Raw genomic sequence first — 19,681 nt, forward strand, 5'->3', positions numbered from 1 at the left:
ATTTAAATTTTTTTTCTAAATTAAATTGTTCTCATCTGCAAAGCTGCCATAAACACATTTCTTAAGTTTACAATGCCTCCCACTTTCATTGTTTTTATGTGTTCCTGCTATATCTGAGAGAATTCAACGTATTTAGTTTTAAAAATATGTTTGTGTCTGCCTACTTGCTACAAGTTTGTTATTTTAATGCCTTTCAAAAATGTAGTTTTGTTTAACAGCTGTCTTAGTTGTTATTGTTTTTTATTTACACAAATTTGAAAGAGCTTTTTCAGTGGTAGCTGGTGGGTGGTGTGAGCATAGTGTGTAGATTATAGCCAACAGGAATGATTTCTTTGAAGTAAACATGAATTCTAGGAAGCTTTAGAGTTGTGTAGCAAGTGACTAATACAAGTATAATAGAAAGTAATATTCGTTCAATATAGAAATATGACCACAAATTCAATATAATAAAGAAGAAATCAATATCGATTAATATAATATAATTTATGTTAATTCACATTTATTCCAAAATTAAAATTCTTTCCACTCAATTTGCTTTCAAACAAAAATATATCAGCACTGATTCGAAAAAGTGCACTCATATACTATTTTAACGGATACAACGGAAGAGCAATTCGTAAAACAGAAAGTTCAATTATTGTAAATACTTCTGACTTTACCGAAATTATCCATACATATATTGTATTTTTATTAAATCTAAATTTTCGAAAACTATTAATCAATATATTTTAAGTGCCAAGCGTGATTTGCCATAGCTTGAGTATATGTCTCAGAGGTTGATATTTTTTATAGCGAGTTATAGAATAGAAGCGAGATATGAATTTATCTGATAATAAAAAATAATAATAATTTATCTGATAATTAGGCATTCCGGTTACAATTAAGAGCTCATACTTTGCGAGACTTTTTTAGACGTGTCTATCAACCAATTTTCCAAAGCACGAAACGAAAAACAAACATTGGTATTCTTGACTCACCCTAATGTACATACATATATTGACTACGAATTTCCGCTCAAAAAGCAAGAAGTCAAACTCCACAAATTTTGTTTCTGCTCATTGCTACATACTAAGTAAATATCAATGTATGTTTGTAAATGATTGTCTGTATGTAATTGGTTGTTACTTTAACTTTATCTACGGCAATAAACAGATCATTCATTGTATAAACATTCAGAAATGCTTAGAATATTTACAGAAAATGCATATTCAGGTGTCATTAAACAGCCGCCAGACCCAAATGCTCTAGATCCAGCAGGAGAAGCGATCTTTCGTTGCACTGCACGCTTTTATCACTTCGCCTTTGCGCTGCACCTGAGCTCATTTCATGCGCATTTTAATGTTTATATAACAATTTAACGCTCTTCATTGCAACATATTTGTTTTTGTTGTTGTTGTCTGTGCACCGTATACAAATTCGGTAACATTTTTGACTGCCTCACGAATATCGCAGCTGTGTGTTACTTGAATATGAGTCAAATATTGAATCAAGTGAGCTGGTGGATTAACATTTATAAAGATATGTGGGTGTGGGTGTGTTTGTTGTAAGGAGTTTTATGAAATACGAGGCAAGCGTATGCTGTGCTCCGAAGACTGCAGAAAAATAAATAAATACATAAATAAACGAAAAGTGAAAATGTTCTGTTAAAAGCGATAACAAATATGCGTCTTCGTATCTCTTAGCCCGCATAAACATATTAACACACACATATACAGCCAAGCGAACAGTGAGTGTTAGATGCAAGTGCATATATTTACATACACACATACATACTCACGTGTATTTATGCAGTTGTCTTCGCATGCCAGCAATTTGTTGCGCTTTGGTGGCATTTTCATTATTTACAATTCTGTCCTCCGCGGCACAAACACACACACACACACACTAATGCTTCTTCTAGCGTGTTCTTGTCATTGCGCTTATACTTTTATACCGCTTGGGAACATATACAAATATTTATAGTATATCCACTGTGCAAATATTTATATACATATAGACATCCAGACATACATAGTCATACATATATAGAGAAACGACAAAGCAACGAAGAAATGAAATAAAACTAAGAGACTGTCTAAGAACTTTGATAGCTGGCTGCCAGATCCAGCTTCGCAGGGCGTATACCCGGCATTAGCAGACGTACAATACATACATATATACACACAAATATGTACGAGTATGTATGTATGGATGCACCATCACCTGTGTGGGCAAAAGGAATTTTGGTATCTGACTTTGTTTACTCACATGTTTATCGTGGCATTTACGTATCTATAGAGTTATGCCATACAGATAAGAGCGATTGCTTATAGGCATATACAAGTGCATATGTATGTACATACCTATAACAGTCTCTTCATTCGACTGCAGGTGTTGCATATGTAGGTGAATTCCAAACACCGTGATCACAGAAGTATTTGCGCTAAAGAACTGAATTTCCCTTTAAATTATATAAAAATATTAAACTAGAAACGTGACATTGTTATCGAAACATTCGCTAGGATTGATAATATTGTATATTTGTTGATATTTTGGTAATGAGTATGAGTTTCCACTTTTTATCAGTAATTAGTTCATGTTATCGATGCTGATTATTTTATCCCTGTTATCGATAAACATTATTATCATTAAATTTGCTGAAACTGATAATATATATTAGTCGACAATGCGGTATTGAGTATCAGTTAATACTCTTTATCAGTGACTAGTACATTTTATTGATACTGAGCATATTCACCTTGTTATCGATAAATTCTGTGAAATTGAAAAATATTTGTCGATACCTTAGTCACGATAATGTCAGTAATCAGAACCTTTAATTGAAACTCATTATTTTGACCTTGGACTTAACCAGACTCAATCACGTTCGAATATCTTACATTTATTTGTTATCGATTATTTTTAATTGGTAACTTTTTTAATCGTCAATAACTTATTATTCGATTACTTTGTTCGGTAATGTGTATCAGTTATTATTTTTATCGATCATTATTAATTTTTATCGAGACTTCTATCTTTAGTCCATATTTTATCGATAATATAATTAAATATTTAGAGCCGATGTTTGCGAATTGTCTAATCGACGATTGATAATCTCTTGCTCTACTAGAAGTACTTTCTTCGATTATAAGCACATTTTAACGATGTTGAACATTTTTTAATCGATAAATATTAGCTATGATCTAAACTAAGTACTTTCTAATCAAAAATGCGTACTTTTAACCCATACTGAGTACTTGAGTAGTTTGCAGTTGTTAGTTATTTTACTAAATGTTTTGTGATAGAAACTATTGCTTCGAGCGCTAGTTAAAACAAAGAAAGTAAAGCAAATTAAATACAAATATACATACTTACATATATATATGTATGTAATAGTATCGACGCGACCACTTAGTCACCTGCTAACTCGAAACCACCCTCACCTCAGCCGCTTTGTGCCGCAAACACTGTTTGGTGTATCGTAATCGCATGCGAACTCACGAGATATTAAGCAAACACCACAACACACATTTGTACATGAAGATATAGAAAAATTTGTCTGCGTGCTTGCGATAAGATTGTCGTTAGGCTCCAGTGTGCAGTCTCTTATTTGCCTAAATATTAATTTGATATTGAATTTTTGTGGTTTTATTTTGTTGTGCACTTTGTTCTTTGTTTAAGTGTTTGCCAAATCACTAAGTTCGGTTATGAAATGCGAAATTTATAACGATATATACTATATTAGTTCGATAAAAGATACGAAACAAATTTCAGAAGATTTTACAGGAGAGTAGTCTGTTTGAATTCTTGCAACCACAATATTTGAATAAGGAAAAAATAATAATAAAACAGTTTTTCATTTTTAGATTACGTTTAATTTAGCATTCGTGCTCATAAGCTGAACTCAATCGGTCGTTCCAGAACCTGTTAGTAATTCAAAGCTAGGTCAAATGATTAACTGTTTGGAATATATTTTGGCTTTTTTGATATTTTTGTGTAAGATCGTGATTCATGTTCCCCGGCAATGATTTTTTGATATTTTAAACAGCCTAGTCTCTGGAGTAATCCTGTATACTGCCAGTACACGTTTATCTAAATAGAAGAAATAGTCTATATTTATATATATTTGGTTTCGGTAAATGAATTGTATCCTGTTGAGGTTATGTTAGAGCTGTGAGGAGTACAAATGTTGGAACCTTTGAATTTCATTCATTTCATGTCTTAAGTATACCTTACGACACATCGACTGACATTTCAATAATCGACTAGTTTCTTCAAAAGCTTTCAGTAGCTTCTTATACAACGTTCAGTAAGCTTTTCAAAAGCTTTAAGTCTCTTTTTCAAAAGATTTCAGTAAACTTTACAAAGCTTTAAAGACATATATATAAATGCACTTTCCTAACATAATTGAAAGCACTCGTTATACAAATAATTTTCAATTCAATTCAATTGCTATAATTGGAACTTTTTACTTTTTAGAAAAGCTCGCATAATTTTTTTAAGTTCTATGTCGCAAATAATGCAGTAATGGACTTAAAGTTTTTCTGGTAGCCATTCTGAATTATTCAAAAAATGCATTTTTGCAATAAATTTAAGTTTCTCTGAAAACAGCTCTTAAGAAGTATTCTTCATGAAATTTAGTTCTTTAACCTCATAAGATTTGCCTAGCAATAACATTGCATTAATTTTCTGGCTCTCAAGTTTTAACAATTATACACTTAAATTTCTTTTATTAATTGATTTCAAAGCAGATTGCTTGCAAATCTCATATTTCCGTTCACAGCTGCTTAGCTTTGACCTCTTTCCACGGCACTTCTATATATACTACCATATATACCATAAGAACTATTTTATATAACTCTTTCATTCTACTTAACATACACACATTACATTTAAGTCTTCTTTATTGTTGCCCATCTGGTTTGTAGCGCTAATTGACTTTTTTTCTTTTATTAAGTCCAGATACAAATACAAATATGCAGAAGTATAATTATGGGCTATTTATATGAGGTCATATTGATAAATAGATGGGTTTACATATCGCTGTTTATTCGCATTTTCTCAAATTTTTGAAAATGTTTATAGATATGTATATACATATATATTTAGATATGTTTTTATAATATTACCCAATATTTTGGTTGCTGCTGCCTCAAAGCTGTTACTTCCATCTACCAGAAACTGATGTCATCACTTTGTCCGTTGCTTTGTTTCAATCGTTGTTGTTTTCATTCTTACACATACTTTATATTATATACTTTGCCATCTGTAATTTCTGTTCTTGCTTTGCCTTCTCATCTGTTCCATTCATTTCAATTAAAATAATTACAATTTTATACATTAACAATTTAATTAACATTATTTTCTCAGTGGTGTTTGTGTCGTCGGTGACGGCCAGGCAAAGGAAATATAAACCGTCACACGCAGCGCGGCATACCTAGGTGGTGGACATACATAGGTATATATGTATGCACATACATTTATGGTATACAATATATATTTACATATGTATATTTGCAGATAAAGATAAGTTTGTGAAGTAGTCAGCGCTTGTGGATAACATCTATGCTTCCTTACATGCCTGATGGCAGTACACATACAGATCTGAATATATACATCAGCATATGCATATATTTAAATACATAGCCATATAGACAAATATATATATGAATGAATGTATTCTTATATATTTTTTTACGCATCGCTTTGTGTTCTCATGTAAAAATTAAGCAAAGTTTCAGAGCGATTCGCATGAATGATGTAGAAAAAACAACAACAAGAAATATATGTTGATCTAAAAGCTGTTTCAGTAAGTGAATAAATCAGTAGCACATGTTAACTACTTACGTATCTGTAAAATCTTTTGTTTTCAACTACACTTGTTTCCTGAATGCCTCATAAATATGCTCAAAAGGTCATCATGACATACCAGATCCAATTCAGAACCCGATTCAGTTACACAGTTACATATTTTTTCAGGCATGCGCGTGATTATTATGTCGAGACATCCAAATTTATGGAAGAGATAAAAGTCTTCCTAAAAGTCATTTAGAGATTAAGATGGTCATAAAAGGCTCTTTAAGTGGATGTGGAAAGGATACTGTAAGTTTTTAAAACTTTTAAGATTGCTAAATTGTATTTATTAAAATTCCGATAGTACTAGCGCAATACAAAATTTATGAAGAGGGCATACAAGAACCGTTCCCAAAACAGTCGGGTCTACATTACCGAAATGCTTTTGGGACGATCTCAGAAATTTATAAAGGTCCACTTATTGGATAAAGTCAAGGCGTACATTATAAATAAATGCAAGACTCGACAAAGCTTCCAGCAGACAAGAAGAGCAGATTAGGGTACGATTCCTAATAATTGAAATGTCTGAAATAAACAAAAATTCCAGTACACTGTATTAAAACTTCTGGCTTAGATTGTTTAGAATAGGCGTTTTTAAGGCTTATATAAACGATTATTTTCGTCTTCTATCGTGATAATTTCTTAGCTTCATTTGTTCTCCTACAAGAGTTAACAAAAATCCGCCCAAAAATTAGATTCTATAGACAGTATGAGCCTGAAATTGATGAATGTTTTGCACCAAGTAAACAACCAAAGTAATGATGACAATTGTAAGAGACACCCAAAGAACTTAACGATATTAAACAATAACAAAAATTTTACTGAAACTTATATGTTCTACTTAGAAGACAAATATTCAGAATATTTTTGTAAGGAAAGAAATCAACAGCAACAACAATACAAAATGATGTCGACTAGCGGAAAAGCAAACACATTCCAATATATCCGTAAACAAGTATTCAAACAAGCCGAAAAGCACTCAACTGTCGAGGCAGTGGCATTAGTGCTCCATGCTTGGAGAAGACTTAGCCAAAATACAGCGAAAGACGGTAGAGGAAGAAGAAGAAGCCCAAACCGTTCAGCACACTTGTCAACACTATAAAATTAAGTAGCGACTGGATGCTGAAAAGCATTTGCTTTAGTTGTTTGTTTGTTTTTGGTTTTTGTGTATGCCACATAACCGAATTTTTACTTATGTATGGACTTATAGTTATGTTTGTGTGTTTGTGCATGTGCGGCATAAGCAGCTTAAGTTGAAAAGTTGTTGGCTGCTTAACTATCCGATAACTACACGAGAGAGAAGAACATCAGAGCGCAGTGGCGCACAGTGAAGAACACCTTGGAGACCTGGAAGTGAGTTGCCACAGTGCTAAGCGATTATACGGATGTAAGGTACAAAATACAGAAACAGATACAGGCGACATAGCAATACTTGACTGCTGTAGTTGAAGTTGACTCGAAGGCAAACAACAAGAACAAATAAGTGCGAATATATATTTAGTGTTTCTATTTCATTAAAATTTTGTTTTTGTTGGAAACACAATTCGGGAAGATGTGAAGAAACACCTACACAGACACATTTTCCCTACCAACTTCGTTCCCATTAGCAATTGCCATTATTTTATATATACGAATATATATATATATGTATGTAATCATACAAATAAGTGTTGAAATTCATGTTTGCAGAAGTTTTTTTTGTGGCAAAACAATAACAATGCCCAGCTTCCGACAACTGCTAGAGGAACAATTACCGGCGCTAGTGTTGAAATATCCTATATGTATACTTGTATATGCTTATATATTTATAAATATGTGCATGAAAACTCCATAAGTTAATTGGAAAATTACTCGAGAAACAGTCTTTAAGTTTAGCGTGAAGGATAAAATGACCGGAAATAAGGCGAAGACGTCTTAGCCTATAATTAATATCAATATTAAAAGTGTTTAGCGTATAAATTAAGATTTGGTTGTTGTTGTTTTCAATGCCATTGAGAATAAATCTCGTTGTCGCAATTCACAAATGTTGTTGAAATTTTATAAATCCATAAACACTGAAGCGAAGGCTATGGTTCTTCGCATAGAAATCGATAGTGCCTTATTCAAAAAACTAAAGAAAATAATAAACCACGATTTCATAAATTGTAAATCGTCCGAGAATATATTTAATATCGTTTTAAATTTTCAAACTCCTGGTGAGAAATGAATCCATTAAACTTCTTCAAATATCAGGGTAAACCGCTCATTCTAAACATAAAAGTTTGACCAAAATAATTTTTGACTAGCATTTCACCATATTTCACTATGCAGCTGACAAATGAAATCATCATAACCTAAAACGAATAAAGAGTTTAAACTTTTACAAGAATCTGCTGTAGTAATTCAAAAGCGGTTCTTCGTTGTGTTAAAGCGCAATTACTGAATATTTTGTGTTTCTTATGTTTAACCACATTCAAATATCTCAAATAACAATTCGAAATTCGTATTTATTTACTCAAAACCAGTTTATTAACGCAGTTATCTCCTTTCTTTACATTAGTTAAAAGATTTTTAATGCCTTTGAATCCACTTTTAAAACTGACAAAAATTATTAAAATTCGAAACAGCTCTACCAAAAATCTTTAGTTATTAATCCTAACATTCGAAATTAAAGAGCTGAGAAGTGTTTTCTCGAGGATATCCATTATATAAAAACTACACTATTATCGGCTTAGTTTCATTTACTTTTGATAACACCAGTTTTTCAATATGAAAATTTCGGGCATATCACGAGGAATTGATATAAACATAACAGAAGATTATTTGAATTATGACTGTAAACTAAGGAGAAACTCTTTGAGAACATTATTTATAACACATATACATGAAATTTCGAAACAAAGTTGTTGTAAAAGAAAACACAAATACTTTTGAGAGTTTGGCAAAGATAAGCTGATCTCGAATTCTTCGGTTTATACATTCCCTAATTTTGAAAAAAGCAATTTTTTTTAGTGCGTTCAACAAGTAGTACGTCCGAGAAACAGTTAAAAATTATTGGTAGTTATTTGTATGGAGTAATAAAGAGATCCCTAATGTATATATGAGGACGTTGAAAAACTAATATAGGGAAGATACTTATTCTAGCAACGTCCGGTGTGTTTAACGTGAGTACCTGCCGTCGACGGCCTTACCTCACGGCGTTTTTATTTTTATTTTTATTTTTTTTTTATTTTTTTTTTTATTCTAGCAATCATCCATGAGCGGCGCTCTAGGTATATTTATGTCATAAGTGGTATAGTTTTCCAGCGGATTCAATTCTAAGAAGCGCTGTTTGTAATTAAAAAACTAATCGGCCCTTTACATATTCGAAGTAAGTAACATATAACAGAAGATGAACTTATTAAGAGGAGATTTCTGAATGACTCACTTTAAGTGGTGATACCCCATATCATGCATGCCTCATTAATCATACATACATAATTGTACTTATATTTACTCTTACAATATATAATAATGAAACAATTCAATCTGATTTGACCTTACGCAATCTATACATATATTTTTAAGTATGGACACATATCTTCCTTTAACCTAACCTAAATCTAAAAGACCATAGTTAATTTTGCTTGTAAGATCCCTTCCCTTTAATTACAAAAATAGTTCAGAACATCGCTAATACACAACAAAGAACCCACAAAACACAGTATACGCACTCGCACCGCACACAATTAACTACGAAATAATTATAATTGATAGCTTTATAGGGCGACCTTGACTGGCAGATATCGGCTGTTTTAAACAAGCAACCGTTCATGCGCAATTAGCTCGCACAACGCACAAAGCACAAAAGATAAAGCGAAAGAAGACAATGATGAAAAGCAGGTAAAGAATACTGTACAACAAAAATAGCAAGCGCCAGAGGCACGAGCAGGCACCATCAAATGGATTAGAAAAGTCTTTGACACTGCCAAAATGCCTCTGCGCCACCGACTAGTGCTCCTACGTCAATCGTACCAACCAAAAATAACAACTACAACAACTAAACAAATCAAGTAAATATCGTTTGGCAGCTGCTTAGCGTATTTGATAACTTTGAAATAGTTGCGAGCCGTCAGATGAACACGAAGAACACAGAAGATGGAAGCGAGAAGAGCGCGCAGGTAAGACAGAAAGGTGTGGCAGAGATTGAAGAGTGTGTTAGTGATGGAAGCAGCTCGCTTGCCTGTGCTGCAAATCCGAAAGAGACGTCCTATAAACTTTGATCACATGTTGAAAGAAAATCGCTCGTAACGCTGAAATACATATTCTGAGTCATTCAACTCTCAACCCACCCGCATAATTATTATATACACAACAAATGAATAAAGGAGATGGTAGCAAAGTGAGGAACTCGAGTAAAGGAAAAAAAAAACCGTTTATATTATAGTCGGATCTACGTAACCAGAACGGGTTCCGAATTTTGCACGACCAAAGGACTGTAGACTCGACGGCAAAATTATTTTGAGAATGTTTTCTGCGGCTACAAAAACAACGATAACGGGATTTCTGAACCTTTACTAGAGCTTTCGGATGGATATTAGACTTCACAAGAAAGTTTTCTTTTTGTATAGTACGGGTATAAACAAACGATTTTCATCAACTTACGCATTTTGCTTTAGATAGCTGCACTTTTATAAGAGCTTTCATTACCTGAGTGTCTTATACGTGACCTACAACACGGATTGATATCCTGATTTTCAGAATTTGTATATAACACAATCGGGAGCCACCATTATACCTCAACTTATAGCACTTTTTCTTCAGACACCTGAACTTTTACTAGAGTTTTTTCAATAATTCATTTCATTAATTGTCAACTTATTGCTAGCTTATAACAATTTTTTGTATTCTTCCTGTGCTTGTGCTCATATTTTGAATGTTTATTGAAAGCAAAAAGCTCTTTAATTTGATTTTAAATAAATAATATAAAAAGTCCGTCTTAATGGACATAGTTACATGGTTACAGCATGTGTCAGGGATGCTTCAGAAGGAGTAGAATGATGAGGCATGTGATGTTGGTTAATATAGCTCAGCACAACAAGTGCAATATTTCGTGGAATAAATATTTAGATTGAAAATAATAACAGTTTTTGTTAGCTGTTAGATTGATTGATTGACTCTTTCCAATCAAAAACATTAGTAATAACAAATAATTGGTCTAAAGTTTCTTTAAAACCTGAGAAAAACCTTAATCAAAATCTTAAAAAAAATCCACAAACACTCCTATCTTCCCGAATAAGGCAGGCAACCAAGTTTTCGTTCATTTTTGGAGATTTCTTCCCTAATCCTCAATTTGTTAATTAACGCTGCGTTATCTTGAATACTTTTTTGTTCTTCAACACCTTTTCAGCTAGTCTGCTTCAATGGGTGTTAGCTGGTCCCACATCTGTTAACATATACACATATGTACATACATTATACTCATATATAAATAATTATGTGCTATATATTTATGTATATCGACTATTGTGCCGCTGTAGAGTGAGTGCTGCAGCTTGCTCGTCATTCGCATTAGATATGAATTACTGAAGTGTACAAGCATAAAATTGTTCATTAATCTCGAATATTTGACAGCTTTAGTCAGATAAATGAAATATAACACTGACACGACAGCCAAATCACGACTGAATATATTTAAATATGCGCAAATGGTCAGTGGTGGCCCTATTGGAAAAAGTTGCTTAAAAGCTTGTAGGGATTTTCTTTTGTTTTTTTCAAATACAAAAAGGTAAGTAGTAGTAGATTCAGAGTACATTACAGTTGTTTTTCAATAAAAGCGACAACTTTTTAAAGATAATCATTATACATATTTACATTTATATTGTATATGTATACTTGTACTCATGTATTACTAATGAGCTAAATATTAGGCATATTCGTCTCTCCACAACAACAAATTGTCGAATCGAACAAACAACTTGGATAAAAAAAATATACAGGAAGAAGGTATCAACATGCTCGTTTTAATTTAACTCTCCTACATTTATTGAGAAGCGAGCAAGTTTATACTAAGCAATATGTCACACAATCCATCATTCGTGCCACAAACAATAACTTTCGCAAGTTAACTCCAACAAAAAAATGTAACTTTCTAATAATTTTACTTTCCCCAAAGTGTGCTAAGTTGTCATTGATGCTTTTCAGCTCGATTGGGTTTGCGACTTTCGCTGACTTACGCTGTCACTTCACGACGGCGCGAAACCAAAACGTCTGTAAAATAATGCTTTTGACACAGCTGACAATTGCTAAATAAATTATGGTTGTTAATTTTATTCTTAAATATTATTTTTTCGCAACAAAAATTGTATTTTATAAAAAATATTTAATAAGAATTTATTTAAATTAGACACCTTTTATCGCCTTAGCAACTCTATGTAGTTAAGAAACTTGTTTACTTAATTCATCCCATCTTCAGTTACTTGCGAGTAATTTTGTGGCATAAATCATTAACTAACTACATTTAAGTAATTTAGTCATGACGCCGCCAGTTAGTTTATGCATATTCTATAGAGGCTGTCATAAACTTATCGTGTTTGTCTGCTCTGTTTTTTTTTCTCATAAATTTTGTTGTGTCATTTTTTTCTCGTTTTGGTAATTTTTTGTTTTTAGTTTTATTTTGTGTTTTGTCACGATAAACTTTTGTTTTGCTTGCTATTAACCAATGCTATCCGTCCAACCGTTTGTCTGTGTCACCTGCCATGTGGCTTTTCACACACGTTTTTCTCCAGCATGCCGTGCTCACGTCACCGTGTCATTAGCGATGGCGTCAATTGCCGCATTTTCGAGTCATGGAACGCCAGCCGGTTCGTGAATAATTCAATAGTTCATGGAAAATTAGTTGCAAATAGCATTTTGCCCGCCATTGGAAATTTATTAACTGCTTTGCGGTTTAAGTGTAGATGTAACAGGTTCAATTAGTTTGAAAGAAATGTTTGAGTGTGGCTTAAGTAAGATGTTTGAACTAAAATTATTTAGATTTAATTAAATATTACAGAAAAGGTAATGTTTCTGTTTTTTTTTCGCAGACGATATCTTCAACATTCACCTTCTCCAATACAAGTCTCTAAAACTTGTTGGAGTAAGTAATACAAGTATCTGGCGAGAAAAAATCAGAAAAAATTTTCAGATCTCAGTATTTTCGCCAGTTGAAAAAAATTACATACAGAAATCTTGGACTCTGTAAATTAATAGTGAAGTGAGAATAATTATACCATGTTTTTGAAATTACCAGAATTTAAATGAATTGGGCTCTGCATCATTACTGAATCAATCTTCTGTCCTTGGAAGTATTTTTTAGTGGTGGAGAAAAAGTTTAGATTAATACGCTGATCCAGATGGATATCTACCGAGGCTATAAGAGAATGTCAAAGGTCTTTGCCGATGCTGACACTCAAGACTCATTAATTAATTCCTATATTTTTTGATCAAATTGTTATTATTGTTAGACAGCTTGGAGATAAGTATAAAGGTATAACCTTAACTTTGTTTAGATAACCAAGGTAAGCTAATAATGGAGAGCTTTTGCAGACCCAGATTCTAGATTCAGAACATATATGTGAGCAACGAAAATAAGGCCGTCAATAAAAACAAATTACTTCTACCATGTACCGTTCCCTGGGGGTTAAACAGACTTGCTAAAATTTATAAATTTGATATTCATACCAAATCAGGCGATATCTTCAAATGAGCTCACTATAAATCATTATTAAAATAAATCTCCACATCTACATATAATTTTTATATTGCTTGTGGTAGCAGAATATATTTCTCCGTATTAAAAACCCCTATACAGCGCCTAACTATTGCCTCGCCGTAAATATTAATTGATTTTTTGGAAATATTAATTAAGCTTTTAGTTGTTAGTATTTTTACCGACAACTTTTCCAACCGCATTTATCAATCAGTTTTTGCTCGCAACAACGTAATTTAACTGTAAATATTGATTCGACCACACAATAACTAGTATCGGCCACAATTTCCCCGCCTTTTTAAACACTAAATGTGAAAATCATTCTTTTAATTTTTTCTATAACACATAAATGGGTGTTAATTTTTCACATATTCCAAACGGAAAACTTTATCCAATTTAAATATAAAAAATCCAGTAAAATAAAATGTCTGGACACAAATAAAACTTTATGAAAGCGACAATATCCAACAGCTGCCAGGCATTTGTTTTGTCTTTTTCGATTCGACTGAGCTTTCGCCCGTTGAGGCAAAACTTTTCAAGCCAATTTCCCTAGTTTGTAGTGCTTTTTATTACTATGCTTTGTGTATCAAGCACTTACGGGTGAGTCCACTGAGGTTTTTATTGTTGTTATTTTCGATTTATCGGAATTCTTGCTAGTGATTTACGCATCTACGATTGACTCGACCTGACCTTCGCAATGACTGTCGTTTGTGTGAGAATGTTGAATAGCGCAACAACAACCATTAGGCAAACACTAACAATTGACATCAATAGCAAATTTTATCGAAGTTTTACAACTTTTACTCATTGTTAACAACTTTCGACGCGTTTTTGTTTTTCCTCCTTCTCTACTTATTCTTATTCAGTTATTATTCACCCTATCAACTCGTAAGACATGTCGAAACGCACATTGGCATTCCGCTACTTGTTAGTAAGTATCGTATCCTTGATGAACTTTTTAAGTACCTAGAATTTGTTGTTTGGCACAGTTGGTGCAAATGTATGTTTGTATGTGTGTTTGCAGTGGGTACACGTGTTTCGACGATGTCCTTGACAGTGATGCCAAAAAAACAAAAGTAAGGAAAAACTCGAAAATGAAGAACCGCTGTAGTTAAGAAGGTTATGTTAGTAATTGTTTAGGTGACAAACTGAAGTTCATTAAGGATTAGTACGAATTAGTGCGAAGGTCGTGTAATGAGCAATCTCATCATACGTTTGGAGCTCTAATGCATTTTGTAACACGTAAGATAAGATAAAAGCTTTTAAAAGTTTCTGTTATAGAGCTTTCATCGCATTTTCCGTTTTTAAAGCTTTCAACGTCTTTACATTAGTTTTGCATTATTCAGTATTAGGTATAATTTAAAAAAAAATAAATAAATTTTCGTTCTTTGAGCTTGAGATTGTTTCTTGTATTTGATAAGCAGAATAAAGCTTTTGATAATTCCTGAGTGATTATATAAGCTCTAGCGTATAGAGTTTTCAGAAATCAATTCGACTCTATATATTGTCCAAAGAGCTTTCGCATTATTTTCCCTTTTCTGGGCATTCGACACTTTTCAGTTCAAAATTAAAGAAAACAGATACTCCATCTTACATACATGCCATATACCAGCCTTTAGGTTTTTTGATTTAAAAGCTCTCTGTAACTTTCATTTGAGAAATCTGACCGTTCAAACAAAATGTACTTACACAGCTTTTAAACTCTATCAAATAACTAACTTTGCCTTTATTATCTTCCTCTGTATCCATCCTAAGCTTTCTTGGTACATATGTACTATATATAACCAAAATAGGTTGACTATATTTGCCGTTAACTCAAACGAAAAACTCTCATATCGTCTAAAAGCAACTCAAAGCAAGCGGAATTTTTTATTTGCTTAACTTTTATAGACGCTTCGTTGTTTTATTTGCTTCCAACTAACTGTCCCCAGTACGCTACACCAAAGGTGGGTCACCAACGCGCAAACATTATTGCCCGCGCGCTTACTTCCTTTGCGAGAAATTAAACGCACAAAGCTGAATTGCCTTTGCAACTTGCCACCAAAGCAGCGAGTTTGCTTTGCTTTCGCACCAGGCTCTGAAGTGCATGCACTGAAGCGCAACCAGTTTTAAGTTTTAAAATTTTTTCCCTGTTTTTCGCTTATTTCCTTACTTTATGCCATTTAATGTCAGCAACATGCTTCCTTTGAGTGTTGCACTGTTGAAGGTAATGTAAACTTGGAATTTATTTATTTTTATTATGATTTTTGGTTTCTTTAACATTTTCGTAGTAGTTTTGTATATTTTTTGGTTTATTTTTTATAATGAATTATTTTAGGAAACTTGCCGCTTTTGTGGACACTGTGGCTAAGCTTAAGTTGTGTGTCTCCTTGCCACTTCATTGGCGCAAACCAAAAATCAACTCAACTTTCAAAGTGAAAACTTTTCATTGACATTTCATTAAATGCACTTTAATGGTACAACCACATCGATTACACCCACACACAAACTACAGTGAACACACTTGCCGGATCCTATTTCAAGTCATTAGCTAAAGTTTATAGCTGTGGCGGTAATAAGCGCTGCTTGCCTCACACACTAGCTGTCTGTTTGACTTACTTAGTGATTTGGGAAGCTTACATACTTTACAAAACCAACAATAAAACACAAAAAAAGCAACAAAAAATATTCTTTTCGTTTCTCACTCACCTTTTTCCTCAAAGTTGCCACTCAGCTTAATGTCGATCGTCTCGAAGTAATCCCGCACGCTGTTGCACTGTTCGCGTGTGTTTAAAATTTTGCTGGTCGAATCGCGTTGCAAGCGGCGCCTGTGATGTGCATGCTGCTGTTGTTGTTGCTCATGATGAGCATGAAAATGATGAGCGTCGAGATGTTTCGCGTTGGCCGCCGTTGGCAATGTCAAACAACTGCTGGCCACTAAGACTGCAATGCAAACTTGCAACAGCATAAATAGTCGACGTAGTTGTTGCTTTTTATTTGCTGTTGCTGCTGTTGTTGACTTTGTGGCGTTCCGTTTGCCGGCAATTTCGATGGCGTGGGCCATACTTGCGCGTGCGAGTGTGTAGGCGTGGGTATGTGCAATAAAAACAACAAATGTAGACTTTTTGCTTTCTTACTGTTGTTGTTGTATGGCTTTAAAGCGCTTAATATGGCTTAATGCGTGTTATAAACGCCTGACGGGCGATATTTAACTTATTTTTAATGCGCGTTAATTATTCTGAATGTTGTTGTAATTTCTTGATTGTATATTTTTGTTGTAATTTATTTTATTTATTGTTGTTGTACTGTCGCCGGCAAGACGCCTTTGAGATAACACTATGCAAATAATTAACACAACGCGTCGCCTTTGTGTTGCGCCGCTAATCGAAAATACATAACACAAAACTGTAAAAAAAACCAATAACAATAACAAAAATGAAATAACCGGTTTTAAAAAATGCGTGCGTAACTACTTGGCTAATTAATCGATTTAATTACAATTTAATTTCACAATGACGCTTTGATTTTGCACGAATGCCGATGAAATGGTTATATGTGGTATACAAGTATATACTACATATGTATTTAGCGTATTTATATTATGTATTACAATATAAAAAATATATTCACAACAAAAAATAGCGTTACAACAACAGATATAACTTTTTTCCTTAAAAAATATACGCGTATTCTTTATATCACAACTTGCCACCTGCGGTTGCACGTCTCACGAATGTATTCATGCTTTGCATAAATGTATCTATTGTTTGTAAGTGTGTTTGTTTATATGTTTTATAAACAGCTGACTCTCACTTATTGCAATCGCTCGGCCAACAATGAAAGTCACGCTGCTGACAGGTTGTCGCGTTGTGTGTCACACAATCGAAACGCTTCAGTACACGATTGTCAATAGTTAACTAAATTTAGCTGAAACGGTCACAGTGCGGTGATGAGGTAATTTCTGCTTGCGAATAATCACAATTCACTGCCTTGAAATATTATATAATATATAGAAGCGATTTTTTTTTAATCGCGCTTTTATTTGATTGCTCTGATATTTGCGGTCTCGGTTTACCGCCAAGCGTCCAACACAATAGCGCGCTAATCGTGCACGTCCAATTGACCAAGCGCTCGAGCTTTTAACAACGCGCCTGTCGCTTTTTCCACCGCGCAGCGCTGCTAACACTATCTGTCTTTCTACCGTACTTTCATTCCGCAAACACACATTAATTTACATACGTGTGCGTCTAATTCAATTTGAGCATCGCGTTCAGAATCTGCCAGAAAGACACGACTATTACGCGGCGAGTTAATGCGACCGATAAACCGAACAGAAAATATAAAAGCAAGGAACGCGTTTAGGCAATGGTGCAAAACTCGCTCGTACGATTGTTTATCTGCTTGACTGCGCGCAAGCGGCACAGGTATAGGCTGCGGCGTAACGCGACGCGACGCGCCTGTAGACGGCGTAAGCAACGCTCAAGCGTATGAACGGTAAACAAGCAGCGCGGTCGCCTTTCTTTCTATTTATTTGCACTGATTCGTAGCGCTGTTGACTGATTGTCTATTTTTTGCAGTTTGCTTTGTTTGGCACGTTTCTTTGGCTATCCGCGCGACGCGTTAGCTACACTGCGCGCTGTATACGAGCGCGCGTAGATGCGTGTGCGCTGGCGCGCTTAATGTGCGAAGATGTACATTAAGCGAAACGCTTGCAGAATCTAAATAGAATATTTAATTTTGTCTGCTTTTCTTGCCAACGCTGTAATAGCGCGCGGTGATATACCGTTTTGATGGCTCTAATGCCCAGCAGCTGATTTTTGTTTGATTCACTTGTTCTCACTCCGCGCACACACTTTTAATGACAATCAATCACTTATACAAAAACACAAATTTTACACGTCTACTGGCAGCTATTAAATGCTTGTTAGCAACAGCGCTTATAAGTTTCAGTTTGTTGGTTTTGTTGTTGTTTTTGCTGTTCTGACAGCGCGCAATCATTTATCGCCTGCTCTGTTTTGGCTATTTTATTTTTTATTTGCTTGCCTGCTTTGACTATTATTAGGCGCTCGCTCGCAAGAACACTGCAAACGCTTAAGAGAAGAGTGACATAATCGTCCACTAGACCGCAACAACACAACGCGCTAACAAAAACACAAAATATTTAAGGTCAATGAAGCTGATCAAGACGATGCCAACACTGAGGATACTGCTGCACTTTACAAAAATATAAAATACAGCAACAAAACACCGCGTTGTAACGTGAAATTAATAATTTTAACAAATTTTATTAAGGCTGAACTCTGCACCGTTAATAGCACACACTCTTCCGAACAATAACTATTAGACATATAATAATAATTTTTTCATCAATTACTTCTGAACTTTTATTTTTTGCTCGCCTTCAAATGCACTCTTCACTGGCAGCCGCTCGTCACTGCGCTTCTTAGATTTTATTTACTCACTTCGTGTTTTTTCGCTTATATTTCATGCATTGATTCTGTTGTTGCTTATTTCATTTATTTTTGTAACACCAATATTTCTCTTTGCTTCTCCAATTGCGTTTAATTATAAATTTTGCGCGTTTCACAGCGCTTTCGACACTTCATTTGTTAGCTATAAGACTATTGCACGGTATTTCTTTTTAGCTTTATTAACTCTATTCTTTTTTCTCTACTGTAATGAATCGGTTTACACGCGTTAAATATACACCTTCTCTATTATGTACGTCCGAACACTCCGACAACTCGGGTACGTATAGCGTTTGAAAGGCGAGAATTGTGAGAAATGTTCGTTGCAGACGGTATCGAACAACTTGTTAGCTGCTCGCTTCGCACAAGTTCGTTTTTCATGTTGGATTGTGATGTTCGCACCAAATGTTCGTGTCGGTTGTTTGAGTTCGAGCAAAATGCTTGTAAAAATGAGTTTTGTTGGCTAATACAGTGATGGCGAAGGGAATACAGTGATATTTAAGTAATAGTAGAGAAGAAGGGCTAACATTCTAATAATTAAATGATTAAATTACATAATCTAATGAACACAATTTAAAAAGAAATCAGAAAAACAAATTTTATTTATGAAATGTTATTTATTATAGAGACAAAATAATATTGTAATACCTAAGTAAATAGATCTATATAAATAAAAGCTTACCATTGTTTAATT

General features: G+C 33.9%; 1 protein-coding gene across 3 annotated transcripts in view; it reads right to left on the minus strand.

Moving 5' to 3' along the window:
* Nucleotides 1-19,272, minus strand: part of dally (division abnormally delayed protein) — a 643,966-nt gene extending 624,694 nt beyond the window's left edge. Inside the window, exons 1-2 of one of the 3 annotated variants that reach the window (XM_070111680.1) lie at nt 18,982-19,272; nt 16,229-16,924 (exon numbers count right to left, since the gene is read on the minus strand). In XM_070111680.1, coding sequence (XP_069967781.1) covers nt 16,229-16,583 — 355 coding nt within the window. In that variant the 5' untranslated portion in view covers nt 16,584-16,924; nt 18,982-19,272. Of the gene's footprint in view, nt 1-16,228; nt 16,925-18,893 lie in introns of all 3 variants that reach the window. The other 2 variants (XM_070111679.1, XM_070111678.1) reach the window with 2 other exon arrangements.
* Between the last annotated feature and the right edge of the window lie 409 nt (nt 19,273-19,681).

Source organism: Bactrocera oleae, chromosome 6 (assembly GCF_042242935.1).
Source record: "Bactrocera oleae isolate idBacOlea1 chromosome 6, idBacOlea1, whole genome shotgun sequence".
Classification (NCBI taxonomy): domain Eukaryota; kingdom Metazoa; phylum Arthropoda; class Insecta; order Diptera; family Tephritidae; genus Bactrocera; species Bactrocera oleae.